The 21,038-nt window shown below is 40.1% G+C and overlaps 1 protein-coding gene across 2 annotated transcripts in view; it reads left to right on the top strand.

The window, feature by feature from the left end:
• Positions 1–21,038, top strand: part of FLT1 (fms related receptor tyrosine kinase 1) — a 108,048-nt gene that overhangs the window by 12,440 nt on the left and 74,570 nt on the right. For both annotated transcript variants that reach the window (XM_005516287.3, XM_014250354.2), the window contains exons 2-7: positions 2,783–2,879; positions 3,179–3,399; positions 12,533–12,657; positions 18,199–18,361; positions 18,449–18,585; positions 20,122–20,296. In XM_005516287.3, the coding sequence (XP_005516344.1) occupies positions 2,783–2,879; positions 3,179–3,399; positions 12,533–12,657; positions 18,199–18,361; positions 18,449–18,585; positions 20,122–20,296 (918 nt within the window). The remainder of the gene's footprint in view (positions 1–2,782; positions 2,880–3,178; positions 3,400–12,532; positions 12,658–18,198; positions 18,362–18,448; positions 18,586–20,121; positions 20,297–21,038) is intronic.

The following is a 21,038-nucleotide window of genomic DNA, read 5'->3' on the forward strand; positions in this document are numbered from 1 at the left end:
TTTGAATAACTCTGAAGTAGATCTGACAAACAGGCTTCCAGACTGCCTTCTTTTGTGTGCTTCATTTAAGATAGATATTAAGGTTTTCGCATCTTTGTTTATATCACTGTGAAGTAACGAAGAGAAAAACCTTGTAACATTTATGATGGTTTCTTGCTAGTCACCTTTGGCAGACTTTGAAAACAGCAGCAGCCCACACACATTCCCAGGGCTGGTCTCCTGGTCTCAGCATGGGTCAGACGTGGGCATGGTGCTGCAGGACTGGCTTTGCTCCTGGGCATGGTCAAGTGCCAGTGCTGAGCAAAGCCAAGCACCCAGCACCGCAGGCATGACCAGGCACTGCAGACTTGCTCTCCTGTCTTGTTGTCAACACCTGACACCCACATGGATTTTTCCACTTTCCCACCAGTTTTACACAGGAAGCAACCTACATGTTGCTCTCTAGCAACTAGGTTGAGTGTTGCAGTTCTAGCAGCTGCACTTTGATCCTGATGGTTTCATCTGGCAGACCATCACTGATTTTTTCGTACATACTGAACTGCTTGTAAACACTATTGTGTATTTTCAGCTTTTCCATAGCCTCAAATAAGGAGCAGTTCAGGGAAGCTTGAGGTCAAGTTTCCCCCAAAGTGAAAACCAAGATTCATAAAGCTGGATATAAACTCTGCCTTCTTGGGAGAGCATCTGACCCTTCAATTCCGGGATGACAAGAGGAATGCAAATGAAATGAGGGAATGTGGGAGTTTCACAGAGCCATCAGCTTGTTTAGCTGGAGGATGTTGACAAACACTCTCAACAAGAGTGCCTGGATTGCTCTCCAAGAAGCTGCCTAGGCTGTTGTAACATCTTATCTCAATTTCTCAGTAATTAGCCTCAGAGACATTGTTTCAGAATGGTGAATGAGAAGACTCATGGACTGTAAGCATCTACGGCAGACTATCCCATAAAAGCACAGAGTGCACTTTGGGGGAACGAGCTCTTCAGAGTTGAGATCCCTAAAGCAGGTGTGAAAAATGTATGCTTGCAATGCATAGCACATAACAATTACTTTTTCAAAGATTTGCTGCACCATTTTTCTCCCCTCTTACCAGCTGGCAGAATATATTAATTTGTAGTTAGAAACATGATTGCCTAGACAAATCTCAGGGGAAGTCTGTGTTTATGTACAGTCTCACCATTCAAATCTATGGTGTTATTTCTGGTGCAGTCCAGAAGACCTCTTTATTCTGAAAAGTTATTATGCCCTTGCTGACAGCTTGTGCAAGTGAGCTACAATTTTGTTTACATCTATGTTCAAGTGCAGCCTTTAAATCTTGTTTTGAATTGGCACAGATGATAGAATATATCAGAAAACTACTGGAGCCACATCTAAATAAGATATACATTGCTGAAAAGAAAGCTCCTGAATTTGGAGCAGCCATTGACTTTGATGTGTTTACACACCCAAATTTTAGTCAGCAAGCTCAGCAAGAACTGGTGTCCTAAAGTTCCTTCTCTAGTCAACAAAAGAGGGAGGTGTTTCTGATGGGTGATATGTAGCCCCAAGGTTCATGTATCTCTACTATGTTTTGTGCATACAGCTGTTCCTACTTGGCTGTGGCAGGGACCTCTTGGAAGGACTTAAAATAGCTAAGCTAAAACTGTACTTGACTGAGTTCTAGAAGAAAAATCTGCATTACCCTTGACTCTGAGATTCTTCTTACATATGTTGACAAAGTAATATTTTCTCTTGGAGTAAGGTGGTTTGGGGTAGTTGCTGTTGCTCTCTCAACACTGAAATCTTTACAAATTACACTTGTGTCCTGATTAGACTACAACCGGTTTTCAACTTTTACCTGTTTTGAAATATTTTTACGTTATGTTCCCAGCTTTTGGAACATTTTGCTGTCAGTGCAAAGGCAATGGGATGGATCAAGAAATGCTTCTTCCCTAAGGCATGCTCTTCTGTCAGCTTGTCATGAAAGCTTTCGTGGCCATAGCTTATTATAGGGTAAAGATAATTTCGGCCTTTGCAAAGCCCACCTGGAAGTTTTTAAGTGTCCTGAGCCACCTCGTGCTATACTGACACCAAGGGTTTCACCCATGCCAGAATGGTCTGGCCACAACAGCATACTTGCTTTATCAAATAGGCAGCAAACCTGGTCTGGAAGTTATCTTGATCTTGTTCTCAAAACTTACTGTGAAGCTCTACCTTTTGACACTACTTCATTGACAGGAAGCTCGCAGCTGGCAGGGACCATAGGTAACAGTGCTGCGACATTCAGTCAGGAAGGGAAGATCCTTAATGCTCTTTCGCTCCTTCCACATCAGTTCCAGCTTTGCAGCAAGTTGTTTGAGTGGGATTTCGGTGTCTTAGAAGTCAGTACATGGCTCTTGCCATGGGAGTGGCTGACTTTTACCCTTCCCATTGAAGGGGCTGCCATGGCTGTGTTTCCTGAGGAAATGCAGCCAGTGGTGCTTGGGGGGCACGCTTCCTTGGTTAGATGTGGAGCCATGAGGTCCTCAAAGTTTCTTCATGGTATGTTCAGTGAAAAATTTGAGAGCAAAGTCATTGACTGATAGCTTTCAATTCCATTTTCTTTCCTGAGTAATGCTGCTGAAAGGTTATTTGAGTCCTGAGTCAGGGCAACAGAACTTTGCTTAAAGGAAGAGAGTATGTGTGGTGAGAGAGGCACAGTTTTCTTTTCTTTTCCTTTCCAGTATAACAGCATAAATGTGAGTGTACAGGAAGTAGAATTATTTATCTTCGCTAATGTTTTGGCTTTTTTATGTTTTTTTCTAGGATCTAGTTCAGGATCAAAACTAAAAGTTCCTGAGCTGAGTATAAATGGCATACAGCATGTTGTTCAAGCCGGACAGACTTTAAATCTCACCTGCAGGTAACCAGCTGAGTTGGATTATGATAATTTGGCAGGGACTTCATACACCTGACACTTTCTTTTTTTTGTAACTGAAATTAGAAAAAAATTTAAACCTTATGTTGTGGGGAAAGGTGGGGAGTGAACTTCAATGGCAATTGTTTTAATAGTTCTTTGTTGTTTCTGCTGTTGTTTTTGGAAAACAAGATAAAAGAGAACCCCATAAATAGCCTGATATAATAAAAAAGAAAGCTTGGGAACTGGAGCTATATAATTGCAGCCCAACATAATTGTTTCTGCTTCCTTATCTGTATTTGCAGGGGGGAAATGGTTCATTCATGGTCTTTGCCTGAAACTCTTAGCAAGGATAGCAAAAGGCTGAAAGTAATTAAATATGCCTGTGGAAGGAATGGGAAGCAGTCCTGCAGCAGTCTGACCTTGAGCAGAACTCAAGCAAGTGACACTGGAAATTATAGCTGCAAATACCCAACAAGTCCAGCAAAAAAGAAGAAGGAATCTACAGTCTATGTATTTATTAATGGTAAGATTAAGTTTTTTTAACACTTCTTGGTACTTAGGCTTCAATACAGCAAAGTGGAAAAGTAAGGTAGTTTAGCTGGGCTGAGTTTTGAATGACATTTTCAGCCTTGCAAAATGTTAATTTACCCATTAATGTATAAAATTTGCTTTCTCAGATTTTTTTTTTTTTTTGCAAATACAAAAGATAGTCTTTTATCTGTCAGAAAAAAAAATGAAGCAAGAAAAAGACCCAATCCAACCACTTGTCTAGAGTAAACAGGAGTCCAGATGGAAGTAGACTACAAGAGAATATGTGAAATGTGTATCAGAAGCCATATCCTACATGACTGAATGTGATGTGATTTCTAGGGAACAGAAAGATGTCTATCCAGATCATTGACTTACCTCATGCTGCAGAAAATTACTATTTGCATGTGAAGTCATATTCAAAAATGTCCTCTGTAGTCCATGTACACAGATTGAAAAACTCTAGAATAAATTGAATCAAATCAAGCACAGAGTTGTGTTCAGCAAACAAGTATTGTGTAATGTATGGGAAGTGCTGGAATTAGGTCAGTTAGACTGTAAAAGAAAAAAATTTTTTCTGATCCTGTTTCCTTCCAGGGTATTAATCAGACATTTCTGAGAAGAGTCTCAACAACAATAGACACAACAATAAGAACAAATTATAGACACATTAGGGATTTAATTAATACTTTAGCTTTTCCTTATCTTTACAGAGCAAAATTAATAGATTACTGCAGTATTTCAGGACTCACAGATTTTGAAAGCCCATATTACAGAGAATGTGCAACTGGAAGTTTTCCAAATTCTGGGTCTACTGCATCTAATGAGTTCACATCACTGTGGATTATCCTTTGTTTTCATTTTGTGACATGAAGAGTGAGACTGGCACTGTGAAAATGCAGAATGAAGTGGATCTCTCACTACACTGACAGAAAATAAGATAGCTCTCCCCATTACTGTGCTTTATTGAGAACTATTGGCTATTTCATGCTTTCCTTCATCTAAAACATGCAGCCGAGTGCTTTCACCACCCAGCTCTTTTCATATAATTTCTCTGTAAATCCAACAACAGATGCATCAGTGGAAGAATAGCCAAAATAAGATAGTCATTTAGTGACCAACAGCCAGAGCCTAGGAAAATGTACAATTTCCTTGGATGCCTTTTGCAAGTTTCCTATCATGGGACCTTATTGAACCTCCCACCTTGGATGCCATCCCTGTCTGAGGCCTCTCCATTCACCACACGAGAAGGACCTCTCTGCTGAACTGACTTTATGATACATGAGATGCCTTTGCACTCTCTTGGTCTCTTGCCTGTCTGATGAGTTAATTTTTCTGGATCCTAAATTTTTGCAAATGAGAGACACAACCAGTCTTTCTAACTCTTCATGGTTTCCCAACTTGTATGTGGCTTGCTTGCTGAAAGGGACCTTCAATCAGATGATTGTAAACCAAGGTTATCTGCAGAATTCACATGGTGATGGGAGAGAAATGCATCATTGCAGAAATTGTTTTAGGACAGTCCCACACCAATCCCTGTCCTTCTGTCTCCTCTAATTGTTTAAAGAAGGCTGCCTAAGTGTCTTGATTTTGTTGGCTTTTCAAGGACAATCAGTCATAAATCTCGATGTCACCATTGCTAGATCTAGATGGTTAGATTTTATAACGCCTCCTATGTTAATTGCCAAAAAAGTAGTAAAATGTTTAAGGAAGAAACCTGTAGCAGCCTTAGACCTCTCTGGCATGTTAATTTTTCTGAATTTGACAATAATTTTGATTGAAAACAAGTTTCTTAATATCAAAGTGTTAATTGTGTCTCTTCCCTAAGGTGGAGGAAGGTTTATTAGTCTTCCAAAACTTTACAGTTTCAGGAAGAATTGTCGAGTAAGTTAGAAGGAAACAAGATGCTGAGTACCAAAACTCACCCTTTCTGATAAGTGTAGAGTTAGAAAAAGTATTTTCTTTCTCTGTGCTATCTCATTATCTCGATCTCTTTTCTACCTGTCTCTTCATATAAGTCATTGTTTCTGTGAACAGGCATCAAATTCTATTACCTAGCTCAAGTGGGGTTGAGACGAAGGTAACAAAATCCTCTACAAAACCTCTCTTTCCTGAGTTTAGTTTTACTTTGCATTAATTTGTGGGTGTTTAGGAAATAAACATTTGTGAAATTTGGGTCCCTCCTAGTTTTGTATTGTTTCCTGTGACAGGACATTGTGTCAGTCCATTTCCCATATTAGCTCCATGTGGATCACCAAGGTGCCTGTTTCCCATGTCTCAGCATGCTGCAGATGAGAACAAATAGTTGCTATTTACAAACACAGAATCCGAATCAGGAAAGTTGATATTGTTTGTACAGGAAGTCATCACTTATTGTTTTAAAAATGTTCTTCATTTCCGTAATTGGAGTGATACTGAATATGAACTGGATTTAAAAAAAAAAAAAAAAAAGCCCAAAGCCCAGACCACAATAAACCCTGTAAGTCCTTTGGTTCAGTGATGAATGTGTGCTACAGCAGAAAATAATCTGGTATAGACAAAAACAAGACATAAGGCAATGAGGAGACTGCAAGTCCCATGGGCCCCAGGATGACTTGAAGCATTTCTGAAGTTTTGCTTTTGGGGGTTGAGGAGAGGCAGGCTGGTGACTTGCCTTGGAGGAGCTAGTCCTGACAGCACCCTTCTTTCAGCTGGAGAGGTCACTACTGAGTTGCAGAGGGGAGTAAGTGCAGAGTGTCTCGGCTACTCTTGACCCCACACAGCTCAGGAATTGAGACATTAAGCGAGGGAACTTAATTCTCTTAAGAGTCTTCAACTTTGCCTCAAGAAAACTGACGGCCTGACTTCCCCCACGAGCCATGGGAAAAAGCTGAAATGAAGCAAAGCCTCCTTGCCAATTTCTCCACTGTCTTGGACCCAAAACTGCTCTGAGCTTTGTTTTGTAAGGGGACTGCAGCCTAATAGTAAAAAAGGAAAGATTTGCAATGAATGCTCACTGCATACATTGCAGTGAGGCGCAGGGAATTTTCTGCTTGAAAAGAGATAATGGTGGAATAAAGACATTTAAGAAACACCAAATTTCCAGCAGGCTGTTCTGAATCCTATGTAAATTTCCCTGGGGACAGTACTAAGGGCTTTTCTTTCTGTCTGCTTTGTCTCAAGGCACTTTTCAATTGCTGGAGCTCATTCACTCTCTTCAAAAATGTGTAGTACTCTTAATTCTCTACTCTCATCATTTCTTGCCTTTGAACAATTGCTCCCATGGTATGACAGAGGAAAAGCTTGTAAGTTCAATTACATTACAATACCAAAGTTAGATTTTTGCATGAATTTAAGCAAACTGTGATTCGAGTTGAAGTGTTGCTATTTTCTGTGATGAAGACTGCTTTCAGCTTGTAATATACAAGAGTAAAATCTTAATTCTGCTGCAGCAGAGAACAGAATACTTCTCAAAGCAAAACTATATTTGGCTCTAGGGCAGTAGCCTGTTTCTCAGTCAGTGTTCCCCCTCTCCTTTTCTTTTCTCATAATCCTGCAGTGTATGTCTTCTGGTCACTTACTTTTCCTTGCAGAATGAGACATGTTTTAAAATCAGACTTCTGGGCTGGGTGAATTTTCTGCTCTCTTTCTATAGTTAGCAGAGAGCCAAAGGAGATTCTGGTGGGTACCTTCCATCAGTGACTTTTCAAGAAATCTGGAGAACAAGCTTAGAATAAATTTCTTGCTTTGAGATGGTTTAAGCTAGGTGAGCCAAACCAGAGCTGTGTAATTAAAGGTACAGGTCCTGAGAGTACTTGTGCTCATCGATGCCTAGAAGGTCAAACACGCCCACTAATTGTATGTATTTGGTTTGATACATGTCAGGGGTTCAGCAGTCCAGAATGAAGGGCTTTATCATTAGGGAATTGTTCAAAATGTAAGCTTTTGAAATCCCAAAACATCTGGGATTCTGAGTTCGTTTTCAAACACTAAATTTGTATACTGCAGGTTCTGAGTGTTTTAGAACTTCCTGGGCATCTCCCTGGGAGGTTCTCCTGCTGACATATAGCTGGATCCAGACCCAGAACTGACATGCATTTAATATCCAGCTTGAATGGATTGTCTCCTGTAATCCTAAAGATACTATTGTTGCAGACATGGAGGGTACCCAAAGAGTTCTGCAAAAAGCTCTCTTTATATCAGAAGTATCAAAGTCAAAATAATTTAACAGGTAAAAAAAGCAGTAAGACAAAACACCCTGAGAGCTAACAGAAAGGGAGATTTATCTTCTTCTTCTTTCTTTTTTTTCTTATTTACAAATAATGCACTGATAAAAGAACCTGCTAAGGCCTGGGAAACTCTTCCTCCCCGTGCTTTTTTTTGTCTTTGCTTTTGGCACAGTTTTAACATATGAGCAGTAGGGTTTTGGCTTACACTGTCAGAGTCAATACTATGATAGCGCTTCTGTTATGAAGAGGAAACTCATTGGAATTAAACTATGTTGCAGCTGTATCAAGTATGCGGACACATTTTTAGTTTCTAATGAGGTTCCTGTTACAAAACAGAGACCTCTAGGACTTGCTGACGTCAATGGCCTATAATTGCCGCGCTTTTATCATTGCATGTTCGTGGACTCTGTATCACAGGACTCCGTGTGGAGCGGAGAATGTGCCAACACTCTGGCAGCATCCAACACTCTGCACTCACCCCTCCATGGTCCTGGTCCTTCACCAAGGCTCATAGCTCCTACTGAAACAAACACCTTTCCAGGGTGAGCAGTCACAATGCAGGGATACATCTGAAGGAGCATTCCTAACATCCGTTAGCCTTTCTAGGGATTGCTTGCTGAACGTAGTAATAGCTCTATCGTGGATTTCCTGGCTAATATGACTATTTTTCCTGAAGATTTTTAACTGTGTTTTGTTTGCATCGTGGTCCTGTGTTGATGATAGCGTAGTATAACTAGTCTCAAAGGAAAACAAACCAATCTTGCCACAAAGTTGTTGTACAAATGTATTAGAATTTTTTGTGTCTAAATGTGCTCAAGATATAAATTAATAAACATATAAGTCCAGGTAAAAGAAAGAAAAACAAAAAGGGAGGGGAATATTTTAAGTCTTAGGTTTTCTTGCAAAGTTTAGACATACTTTGTGTTTGAAGAGTGTTATTTTACAGGTAAGAAGAGGAAGAGTGGAACTACCTTTCTTCTAGAATGAGATACACAAAATGGGATTGTTTTTCTTTAAGAAAATTAGGCATATGAGCTGGTTCAACAGACACATTTCCTAGGGCATGATTCATCTCATGGTAAAGCAGATGTCTAAAACTGGTCAGATAAGTCCCATTGCAAAATTCCCCCTTTTCTCACCAGGGACAACACTAAGGGTTTGGCTCCAGCTCAGTGAGAAATGTCTCTATTGTAGATGTGCAAGTAAGGCTGGAATGACTCTTGGTGTGCAGAATTCTTTCGGAATTACTTCTGCACAGCCCCAATAATTTATCTGGGATAAATAAAGTTAAGGAGGTTTAATCCCTTCAATGGAAAGGGAATGCTGCAATTGGCGCAGGAACCTCAATGGAGTCTGCCTGTCAGCTCTTTAGCAAAGACTGTGGTACTTTTCACATGCATGAGGGAAAAGGGTATTATGTGAATGTGATGAAAATGTTTCACCTCTTTTAGCCTGAAAAGAATCTTAAGGATGAGCCAAGTGTAAGTAGGTATTTTGGAAGAACTTCAGAGGATAAGCTTTTAGAGGTTTCAGGGAGCTTAGATTTTCCTGCAGAGACTTTTCTTCTTACAAATGTATGTGTAAGTCCTCTGACTTACATAGCTCAGATTATTAAAAACAAAACAAACCCAAGAACAGTAGCTGAAGCTTGTGAAAAGAAAAACCCTCTCAATCTTTTCTGAATTTGGCATTTCAGTGTTGGCTAATTTAGTTGTTTGTGCAAACCCCATAAATAGCCTAGACAGGTTACTGATACCAGACATAATATTGCTTGTGCTAAGTCTCTTATCAAGTTTTTATCTGGCTGCCAACCAGCTTAGCAAAAAACCTGCTATTTATGCTCTTTAACAATATAGCAAATGACCGTCATGGATTTTGTGATTTCATGAGTGCTCTTTGTGGTTTCATGTTGATTGTAGCTGAGAGATATTGAATACAGTCAACCCAGCACACAGCCATTCATTCTGGGCATAATTTAAAAATACACTAAACTGATTTTTAAAGTAACCTTTAACGCAGGTAAATATTCCGTCTGTCCAGTTTTCATTTTGCTAATCTCGCAGGCAGCTCTGAAAAAAAAAGAAAAACTAAAATAAACCAACAACCAAAATCAATAATTCATAAAAACGAGGTCAACCCCATTCCAAATCCCAATGAAGCTGAATGTGTAACCTGGATGTGGTCTTCAGGATAGATCAGTCTGTGATGTTCCTTTTACATCTAGGACTTTCTGAACATAGAACTGAGAGGAGCTGGCCCAAAAGACTGCTAGTGGGAAATCAAGTCATGTCAGATGTGCTGACAAACCAGCTATGAGGGGAAGGTTCATTTACTTCCCATCAGGAAGAAATTGAGAGGAAATGTAGTGGGAGCTAATGGCAGTAGCTGGGTTGTGATGGGAAGGAAAGAGGAAAATAAAAGGCAAGGAAACCTATTGCTTAGGTCCAGAAGAATTCCATGTTGTTGGCAAACCCTGCCAAGGTGGCACAACCTGCTCTGGCTCTGCTGTGTGCTCAGATTTGCCTGATCCAGGCTGGTAAAGCCTGCACCAGATTCTGATCTTGAGGCACCAGGAGAATCCCGTTACGACCTTTAAGATGGAAGGAGAATAAAATCAAAGGGAATCAGGAAAAGCCTCCATGCTCATTATGAAAACAAAACTGTGCTAGGAAACATGATGCGTATTTCTTTTAATCAAAAGCAGGAAGACATTTGGAGCACTTGGGGCCATCGATTGCCCTCTGGCCCATGGCGGAAGTCCCCGGTGATGTCAATGGGAGTTCTGCACGCGAATAGCGGGGGCACGGCGACGCCCTGGCGCACACGGCAGGGACTGTACCAGGAGAGGCTGTGACCGAGCTTTGGAGCCCACCAAGGGCAAACAGAGCACTTGGGCCACTTTTATACAGCACTTTGTTGATTTCTCCAGGCATGGATGTGTATTTCCACTGAAGAAGAAGAAGAAAGAAAAGCTAAACATGGTGTTTTATGCTGTTTTCCTGTCCCTGCCTTTGGACAGGCGGGAATCCTGCGAGGTCTGAGCTGCACAGCCCCCACTGCCTCGATATTGGCATCAGTCCGTGGTGATACTCCGTCTGCAGATAGCACCGGCAGTCCCCAGAACAGCTCTTCCTCACACTTACAATGATCTGGAGATTGTGGTACAGGAAACCACTTTGCAAAGCTTGCTGGTTTTGGGCAGGAGCTCTTAATTTTGTGACAAAGACAAATGAGTCTTTGGGGAGTAGTAAATCAGTTTGTCTGGTGATGTTAAGGGGCAGGTGACCTCTTCTGTGGCTGCAGTCCCTGAAACAAAAAAGGTTCTTTTCCTTGTCCTACAAACAGGTTCATTCTTGGTCTTTACTTGAATCTTACTGCAGAGGAAACGTCAGCCTAACAAGTCCTCAGGGCATTTTTTTATTGCATACTCATCCTCTATTACTCATAAGTTCCTTTCACTATCTCAGTGGACATTTAATACCTATTATTAAATAATACTTTGTGGGTTTCATTTCAGAAAGTTTGTATAACAGTTTCATCAAACCACATTTAGAAAAAAAAATTCTGTATCCCGGAGTACATTTGAGATCCTCTGCCTTAGGATTCTCACCAGTATAAATTAGAGCAGAATCTGTTTTTCTTCCTGTTTGATCTCTCAAACAAAAATATTATTGCATATAGTAAGAAAAGAGGATCCTAAGGGCAGAACAGTGTGATGACCCTGGGAAGTGCATATCATACTTTTGAAAGACAAGCAAGAGTAACTTACTTGAAGAACTATTTGAGGGAACATAGGCCAACATGCAGAAGTTTGGGGCCAGAACACTTGAACCAAGTTGTCGTTGCAGTTTGAGGTTTTTTAAGGGATTGGTTCTTGCTATCTTTATTAATTTCTTATCCAAGAAAGATTTCCATTGTTATTTCTAAGATTTTTGACTGAGTGAAAATAATGGGATTTGCCTGAAAAAACATTAGAACTGTAGATAAGCACAGTATTAAGATCTTAATGTTCCGCTTTTCTTAGGAGTTAAAAACCAAACCTTATGTGAATTTGGAGGTAGTCTATCTGCGATGTGAGTCAAGCTGAACCTTCAGATCTGAGCACCTGCAAAGAAGATTTAGAGCCAGAGCCTGTGGCTTGAGCCCCTCTTTGTTAAGTGGTCCAAACAATAGCAAACAGCAATGTTCCCTGTTCCCAGCGCAAGCTATTTATGACAATGCCCTTTGTTAAAGGGATTGTTCAAGGGACGGTAAATTACTCTGCCAAGCTTTAGTTTTGAGTCAAGAGGAATTAATGTTTTCCTGGCATTTTCATTTACCTTGTCACATAAAAAAGAGACACATAGGTATTGTGACAGTGGGAAGGAGGAGAAGAATTAACTCTCTCTAGTCCATATTCTAGGAGATGAAAGTAGGGCTGGATAATCACGGCAGATTCTTTCTCCCAATGCTGTCAAAGTGTTTTTCTCCTATCAATTTCCTTTCAGACAGCAGCAAGGTGTACTTTGTAGGGGGTTCCTGATAAGTGAATTTCAGCTCACTTCCCATATAGTTACTTTTCCTGGTGATGAAAAGTTACAAATGCCATGAAATAAGAAGCACATATCTCAGCAATGGAGGTGTTGCTGTAATGGAAAAAATTAGCTTCAACTGTCCTGACATTTGAAGAAGATTTCAAAATACTGATACTGATATTGAATGATAGATATATCTTCAAATACTTAATAATAGTTTGATGAACATGTTTAGACAAAAGTAAATGGAAGATTGATTTCATTGATTTCATCATGAAGATGATTCGTTGTTTAGCTTTTATTATGGACTGGGCTAGTCTGTTCTTTAAGTCTGTATGCAGCATTAGAATTCCTATACACTGTCTGAAGATTTCACATATTAACCTTTCTTTTTCTTCTTTTGCAGATACAAGCAATCCATTTGTAGAGATGCACAGTGATATACCTAAAATAATAAACATGGCTGTAGGAAGAGAAATGATCATTCCATGCAGAGTCACAGCACCAAACACTGCCGTTACTTTAAAAAAGGTATCTGTATCCAAGCATACTCTGAAAATGCTATTGTAGATGATGTATTTGGTTGTTTGTTAGCTTGTTTACAGCTATTGTAATGCTTTTGAAATAATTTAAAAGTCTACTATTTCCTATGCAACATTTCTGGGTGTCAGTGTTCAGAAATATTTCAACCCTGGAGTCTTCATTTTGCATTGCACAGAAGGGCGTCATCAAATCTCCTACAAAGGGTGGTGATTTTCTGAAGAAACTTAAACTTTTCATACTACTTTATTAAATCATCACTGGCAAAGGTTTCTCAAGCCCAAGAAGGAATTTCTTGTTAAGAGAAGAGATTTCCTCCCACCTCTTCCCCTGCCCTTCCTCCCTTTTCCTCTTCTGTTCTCTGGAACAGCCGGTGAGTCCCTGGAGACTTGCTGTGGCTGTACAAGGATCTTTGCAAGCCTTTGCCCTACCTCACTCCCACCAGAGACTTTGCTGCTTCCTTTTACATATGAGCACACAAGGGATGGCTTTTCTTTGTGGGGTAACCTTGCAGGGAAACTGCAAAGTTTGATGTGGTGGGACTAGTTAAAAAAAAATAAAAAAGGTATTTCCATGTTTTGGGGAAATGCTTGTCTCCTAGGTGCCCTTAAGAGTACTGTGGAGAGCTAACTGAACCATATGTATGTAGTAAAGTACCTGGTGTCAAGACAGAGAATGGGCCATTTTTTAAAGTTATCCTTTTTTTTTCTTAAAAATTAGGTAGAGGTGGCAAAGAAGTTTTACTTCTTAATAAAGGGAGTTATGTACATAGTGGCAATGAAAGTTCATCACTGTTAAAAGGAAAAGAGGTTTATCTCTTTATAGAATAACATGCAATTGCCAAACAATACCACTGTAAGATGTTTATCTAGTGCAACACAAGTCTTTGACTGCAGAGCATTACATGAAACACAAATTTCATCAACTCTTTCAACTGCGGTTTTCCTAATATAGATACAGATTTTGCTGCTTGTTTTTCACCTCTTAAATCCCATGAAAGAGGACAAAATGCAAAGAAAATAAAGTGGTCTGACCCAGGACATTACCCTATGTGTGCAGGAACATGCACAGTTCTCCTGCAGGAAGATGCACAATGTTGTGTGGTGTGGCAATAGAATCAAAAGCAAGTGAGACTTAGCATTCTCACTTGAATAGAAGGGGTGTTGTGAAGTGGGAATTGGGCACTGGAGTGTTGCATCTGAAATCTCAGCAAATTAGATTTCTAGCTAAGAAAATTCCTGCCAGGTTTCTCACATTAAACAATATTAAAAAGAATTCTCCTTATTTGGAGAAGATTGAAACATAAATACTCTCTATTTTTCATATCAACTTGCCTTTAGCTTGGGCTTGTAGTGTAAGGCACAGCTTTGCACCATCAAAACCAGATGTAATACTCTCAGAAGGAGAAAGAGGAGGAGGAGCCAAGTCTTGAAGGAAAGGATTGGTTGCTTACATGTTTTGCATTCCAGGAAAAATAAACGCGTTCCCTAATTAATCCTAGAATTTCCTGAAGCATGTAAGCTACAATGCATTACATCATATCTTACTTTATTTATCTTCTATGACACCCTTATATGAAGATTCCAGCAAGGTTCTACTCACATAGCAATTAAGAGATGTGTTAAATGCGTTCCACAGCTGCAGGCATAGTAGTGCTGGAGAAATGGCAAGAGCTATTTTGTGTTTTCCATCAGTGATAAAGGAAGAAGTTGGTGTCCCCATAATGCAGTCCTCTGGAACTGGAAAGAAAATCCCAGCTTTAGTGTCATTAGATACTGCCTTCTATATTGCCAGGAGGTAAAAATACAAAATATTTTTAATAATCTCTCTCTTCTGGAAGGGCTCCCTACAGTTGCATGAGGACTGGTTCCAGCATTTGTTTCTTTGCAGTGCTGCTTCTTAGTTTTAGTGGACCAGTGGGGAAAGGTTCATTATCCATCTTCAACACTACAAATTATTTTTTTTACTCAATCTTCATCTTTACTTTAGTCAAACCTTTTTAGACATATACTGTGTTGCTATCATTTTCAGGCTGCACATCTGTGCAGGTTGTATTTTATAGCATGGCAATCACATACAACATAGGATGGGGGTCTTCAAAAATCAAGAAGCTAATAAAACACAGACTGGGAAATGGGGATGAAGCTTTTAATTCCTATTTCAAATTCAACCTTTGGGTCCTGATATAATGTTTATCTGCAGCAGCCAATGGCCTTTTCCTTATCATATGAAAAACTGTGAAATCAATTAATAGTTTTGATCTAATGCTTAATAGTTAGATATTCAGAGCCTCTGAAACCATCATTCCTATCAACATGATTCTGGCAGCCTGATTCAGGATCCATTAAATATGATAAACCTTACTGGAAGTAAGCTGTGCACTTCTCTTACCTCTTCATTTGCTCTTATCTTGATAAATGGAGAAAGTATCACCTTTTGATACAGTGATTTAATCCATCTGTTTACTGAGAATCCTTTTGGATTCTCTATCTTAAAAACAGTGACATTCATAGGAGAAGTAAATAATCTTCAGTACAAGGAATAAAAAGTGGAAAAACCCCAAGGGATGTTGTGAATCACATACCCGGACAATCTGAATTCTTAATTATGCCACCTGATCCTTCCCAAATTGGTGGAAGGGGAAATATGAAAGAAAAGACAAGCATTCAGGACTCTAATGTACATTTTAATGTGAATTTTTAGTTGTCTCTTTCCAATACAATCTGCCTTTGGAGATGTGGGGGACAGTATGACTATAACTCTTGACCATAGGTAGGTACACAGTATGTGGCTGTACTGTGTTGATGCCACCAAGTACCAAAAGCATTCAGCAAAGATTGAGCAAAGAAAGAGGCACAGCCTATACCAAAAATAGTTGCATTTGAAACAAAGTACAAAGAAGGTAAAAGGCCAAGAATGCACTGGGAGCCACAGTGATATGGTTCACCAAGATTAGCATGTAGACAATAAATTCCATCTTTGTCGCAGCCATCGCAACAAGCTGATTCTTTGAATGCCTCTGACTCACTGTTGGTTCCCATCTGAAAGCTATTATTGTGGCTGAATTTATCTTCTGCTGTTTCAGCGGAAGTCTCACTGCTACAGCACAGTGTTTCTTCATAGGTTTTCTACTTCTCTCTCTGATGACCAAATGGCCAAGATTTTTGACAAGGCCTTGAGCTGCACTGGCCTTGCTCTGCACAGGGGCAGGAGCAGATGACATCTGGAGGTCTCTTCCAACCTAAATTATTGTGTGATTCTTGGATTCTCTGTCTTGTACCATCCATGCAGTGATCAGCATGGCGATGGCAATACCATGTTTCTAGTTGGTGATCTGAAAACTGGTTTAGGGCAGAGCAAAACAGCTGTGGTTCTCTGAGAGTGGGAAACATAATCTGAGCCAGTGGGGCTGGCAGAGAGCAGCATGGAGAAGAGCTGGGTAAGAAAGGGCTGAGCACCCAGTCTCCATTCATCTTCTCATCTGAGACAAAGTCCTCGTATTTCCACCCTCCAACAGGGGCTTGTTGCAGCATTTTGGGGTTTTCCCCTTGAGATCTGGTCAGAGACCAGCTATGTCACGGAGGTCTTTTGCTAGTCAGAGACCTCCGTTTTCTGAAGTTGTCCTTTGAGTAAATTTCTGTTGTGTTATGCTTTCACAGGTGACTGTGTGTAACTTCTATCTCAGAGCTACAAAAAAAATTACTAAAAAGATGTTGCTCTAGTGTTTTTGAGGGATGTCAGATGAGTAAACTGCACAGGCAAAGATTTTTCTTCACAATAAGTAAGCATAATGGATATCCAGACATCTCACAAAATTATGAGTTGCAAAATAGGAGTCTTCTGGATGTTTTGGTTACTTTTGTATTCCTGGAGTAAGGCTAATACAAAGTCAGTAATACATCAAATGAGTAATGAGTGTGCAGTGAATGCATTCCCTGGGAAACACCAGTTTAGGAAGGCTCTGCCCCTCTGGCTTCACTTTCTTCATTAAAACCTCTACAGAAATATGCTCAGGTAAAATAGTTTGGTTTCCACCAAAGCAGCAAGAGGATAAATCCAATCAAAGCTCTTGAAAACATAACTATGAACTAGGTAAACCAAAGTTGAAAATTGTTTTGTTTAGAACAGGAATGGCAACAGAGCTCATAGGGACCAAGATATTGTTGAATAGTAGCCAGCAGGCTGTAATATAATGGGCTTTACTTGTGTGTGTGCTACAGACACTTCCCTGTGATTTGTATGCTTATTATAGCATCTTATCAGCTGTTGTAAAGATAAGGAATTCTACCACGTCATTTTGTGCTCTGTATTTATTCCTCATTTGATTCATCATGCACTTAGTTATTTTGGAGGAAATGACATGAGATGAGTGGATGTGGTCTCAAGGGTGTCTTTCTGCATGGGCTGAGCAGGCAGCATCGAGGGTGCTGGGTTGTAGAGAGAAGCTGTACCACACGGAAAGAGACAGACATACATGCTTCCCCCAGCCTCTGACAGCCACCCATGCTGGCTTTGCTTGTAGGAAGGAAAGGGCTGTCCAACACGTGAGTCCTCTGCTCAAATAAAGGGGATGAAAGAGATGAAGGGACACAGTGAGACTGGTGCACAGTGGGAAGTGATGGGCTGCAAGGTGCTTATTTGATCCAGGGATCTTTCCTTATGACCGTAATTAATTTAAACTCTGCTCTGTGCCATCTTTAAAAATATCTTATTTTTACCATTAAAACAGGTATTATCAAAGTAGAGACATATCCAGGCTTTGTACTCATGGCTTATCGCTGTGCTATCCAAATGGTGGCATTAATTCCATTAATAAGGTATAACAAAATAGCATGGTCTGAAAACAAGAGGTTTTGTCTGAGCTTCAATGGCTATGGTAGGTACTACTTTTTCAGGGTTTTCTTGATACCTTATTAAAATGGGGCTTGAAGAGCAAAGGATTATAATGTAAAAGATAACTTGTACTGCTGAGAAAATCAAAGTTTGATCCCACACGGCAATAAGTTTTTTGTTTGCTTTTTAATTCTTTTAGGCAAAATAAATATGACATGCATGGAATTGAATCCTGGCAGGAATTTCTTAAAGCCACAAAATGACAGCAAATTAAGTCTACTTGTCATCTCCAATGAAAAGTGTGTATTTGTTTCTCTGTGGTGAAACCAGGATAGTTAATTGCAAAGGTTCCTGGAGATGAGCATTTTAGCTGCCAACCAGGAGCCAACAGAATAGCAGACCAAGTGCTGAAGCTAATTGTAGTGTCAATCTATTGTGTCATAAATTACATCCTGTTATAAATAATGAAATCCTGGAAACAAATGCAGCATTTGCATTCTTCACACAGGTTTTTCCTCTATTTTGTGATGAAAATGTGACTTGAAAAACCCACATCATTAAATGCCATCCTTTTCATGTTGATTGGCATTGGTTTTTTTGGGGTGCTTTTTTCCCCATCCCTTTTTCTACTGGGCTACTTTGATTAGAGAGTAGACATGAGAATGAGTTGTTTTTGTGATGTGTGTTTGGCACTTCCAGATTCCACGAGAAACCCTAATTCCTGATGGCAAGACAATAATCTGGGACAGCATGCAAGGCTTCAGAATACCTAAGGCAACTTACAAATTCATCGGGCTCCTGAGCTGTGAGACAACCATCGGTGGGCACACCTACAGCACCAAGTACCTAACGCACAGAGAAAGTAGGTGTCACTCTCCAGTCCCCGTCTCTCAGAAAGCACCCTGCCCTGCTGGCGTGGCTAACTGTTCTCCCTCTTTGTCACATGCAGCCAACACAATTTTTGATGTTCAGTTAAGCACCCCCCGTCTTGTCAAGCTGCTGAAGGGAGACAGCCTAGCAATTAACTGCACTGTTACTGCAGCCTGGAACACCAGAGTGCAGATGACATGGACTTACCCTGGAGAGGTGAGTGGTGCGGTTGGAAAGAATAAACCAGAGGTTTCCCACAGATCATGCTGCATCTAGCATCCCGGGAGGAATTCTGGTCTGGAATGCTTGCCGTTGTTTGCATTCCATCATTTTGACCCTTGCTGACATGTCTCTTAAGGTTTCTTTTTTCCTTTCTGATGCTTAATTTCATGAGTAAACATGTTTACATAATGTGCTCTGGTTGTATTGCATAATCAGGAGCGAACGCTAGAATTGTTTCATCTCTGGGAGCTTCTTTTCGACCTGGTGAAATGAGAGAAATTTATCACCCCGTCCCAGGCAGGGGCTCTCTCTTGTGACAAAAAAGTTTTCAGTGAGGCTGTCTTCTCAACACATTCATTTTAAAGACTGGCAGACAGTCAGGCACCTGATTCCAGCATGTTTAGAAAAGATATTTTGATTTAGCTAGCCAAAAATCTCATTTGTTAAGTGTCATAAGAACAATCCTCTTGTTTTGACAACTACAGGAATGATCTTGAATGTGCTTCTCCACCTCCCACATTGGGAGCATCCTCATAAATATTTGTCACTTACAAAATAACTGCCAGGGAGCCCGTGTAAAACTGATAAGAAATTTGACATTAGCTTAAGGTTTACAACTCCCATTCCTTTCATGTCAGTTTGATTTATGCTGGTGATTCAAGTCCAGATCATTTATTATGTCACTCATTGTATCTAATCACAGGCTGAAATTATGATTGCATTATATAGGGAAGATTAATGCAATTGTTTATTGCTTACTGTAGCCATTTTCCCTGGCATTTTTTCACCTCAGAAATAAACAACTTAGCAACAAGAAATGCTCCAAATATATTATATTGCTCTTTACTGCCCTACCAAGCCCTATCTGGGCACCACACTTGTAAAATTGTGCTTTGTTTTTATTAAGATGGTAACTGAAGGGTGCTCAGTGTTTATAAGACATCAACAGTGTCCTGGGTTAAATAAACTTTGAGGTCAAATGCTAAGGGGGTGTTGCAGGAAATAACTCCTCAGAGTCACATTATCTTCAGTTCCACCCTGCTATTCCCTTGCCAAATCTAGTCCCTTTTCTGTCTCTAGTGTCTCCAGAATTCTCCCCTCCTTGTGTTAATGTCCTTTTCTTCTACATATCTGCTTCCTATGGCACTGAATCCAGGCACCAAACCATGTGTTTCTCTTCATATTATGGCTTCAGGGATTTTTAGCAGTGTTGGACAATGGCAGTGGGGAGCTGGGCATGTTGATATGACAGGCTATACAAAAGGGAAGCTCTTCCTCTGGAAAGTACTGGTTTGGATACAATGACAGCTTGGGTGAAGACAGGGATGAATTGCCCTATAAGGTTGCTTATATTTTTTATTTCTGACCATCCAGAAATGTTAAGCATCTTTTTGCTTGTCTGTGATGTAAAAAGGCATCTGTGGTTGTTTTTATTAAGTTATGGTGGCAGTACAAAAAAATAAAAATCTTAATAATCATGAAAATTGGTTTGATTAACCTCTTTCTTGTTCATTTCTCTGGCTTTTATAGACAAGGAAAAGAGGTTCTGTAATGCAGCGTATTGACCAGAAGAATTCAGAGGCCAACATTTTTTACAGCATCCTCGTTGTCGACAGAGTGCGGGATATTGATAAAGGCCAGTACACCTGCCATGTGAAGAGCGGGCCGTCGATCAAGGCCGTCAACACAACAGTCATTGTTTATGGTAAGAAGTGGTGCACAATTGTAGAATATTCAGTGCTCATGTACCAAGGTCAGTCATGGGATAGTTTTACATCGAGACAGAAGGTGGAAGTGAATTTGTAGCACATTCGTCATGGGCAGAAAAAGGGAAATGAGGGAGGCACTTCAGGAGGGAAAACATGCCATTTCTTCCATGACTGTTTTGTACTGCTGGCAATAGACACGTTAATGTTCAATTTCATCACTTTTGTCTGCTAAATGTTGTGATGGCGCTGTCCTCAGCCAGTTCTAGCAGATACAATCAGGGAATCTCTGGTTTGTGGGGGAAAAGAAGGTACTAGCATAATTTAAATAGAAGAATGTAATTTCCTCTTCTATGCTACTTATGCATTTCTTTCTTTGAAGAACTAAAGAAATAAATACCCTAACTCTACATGGAGCAAATAGACCATTCAAAAAATGCAAATAATTAATATGGTTTTACAGCAGGACACTTGATCGAGTTCCCTATGATTTGTCTGGGCCTTCTGTGAAATCTGGAAATTTCTGATATTATTTAAAAAGTATGTGAATAAGGGCATTTTTGCATGTGGACTCTCTGGGGAGTGACCTTTGGGATGACACCCTGTTACAATTAGAAACACCAGGATCTTTAGAGCACCATTGGTGTTAAGACCAAGAGGCTGGTGGGTGTCCTCTACCGCAGATGACTCATGATCAGAATATGGATTTGCTGCATATTTTCAATGGTGAATCTTTTCTCT

This window comes from Pseudopodoces humilis, chromosome 2, assembly GCF_049639895.1.
Source record: "Pseudopodoces humilis isolate 2021_Gansu_Grassland_sample_001 chromosome 2, ASM4963989v1, whole genome shotgun sequence".
NCBI lineage: Eukaryota > Metazoa > Chordata > Aves > Passeriformes > Paridae > Pseudopodoces > Pseudopodoces humilis.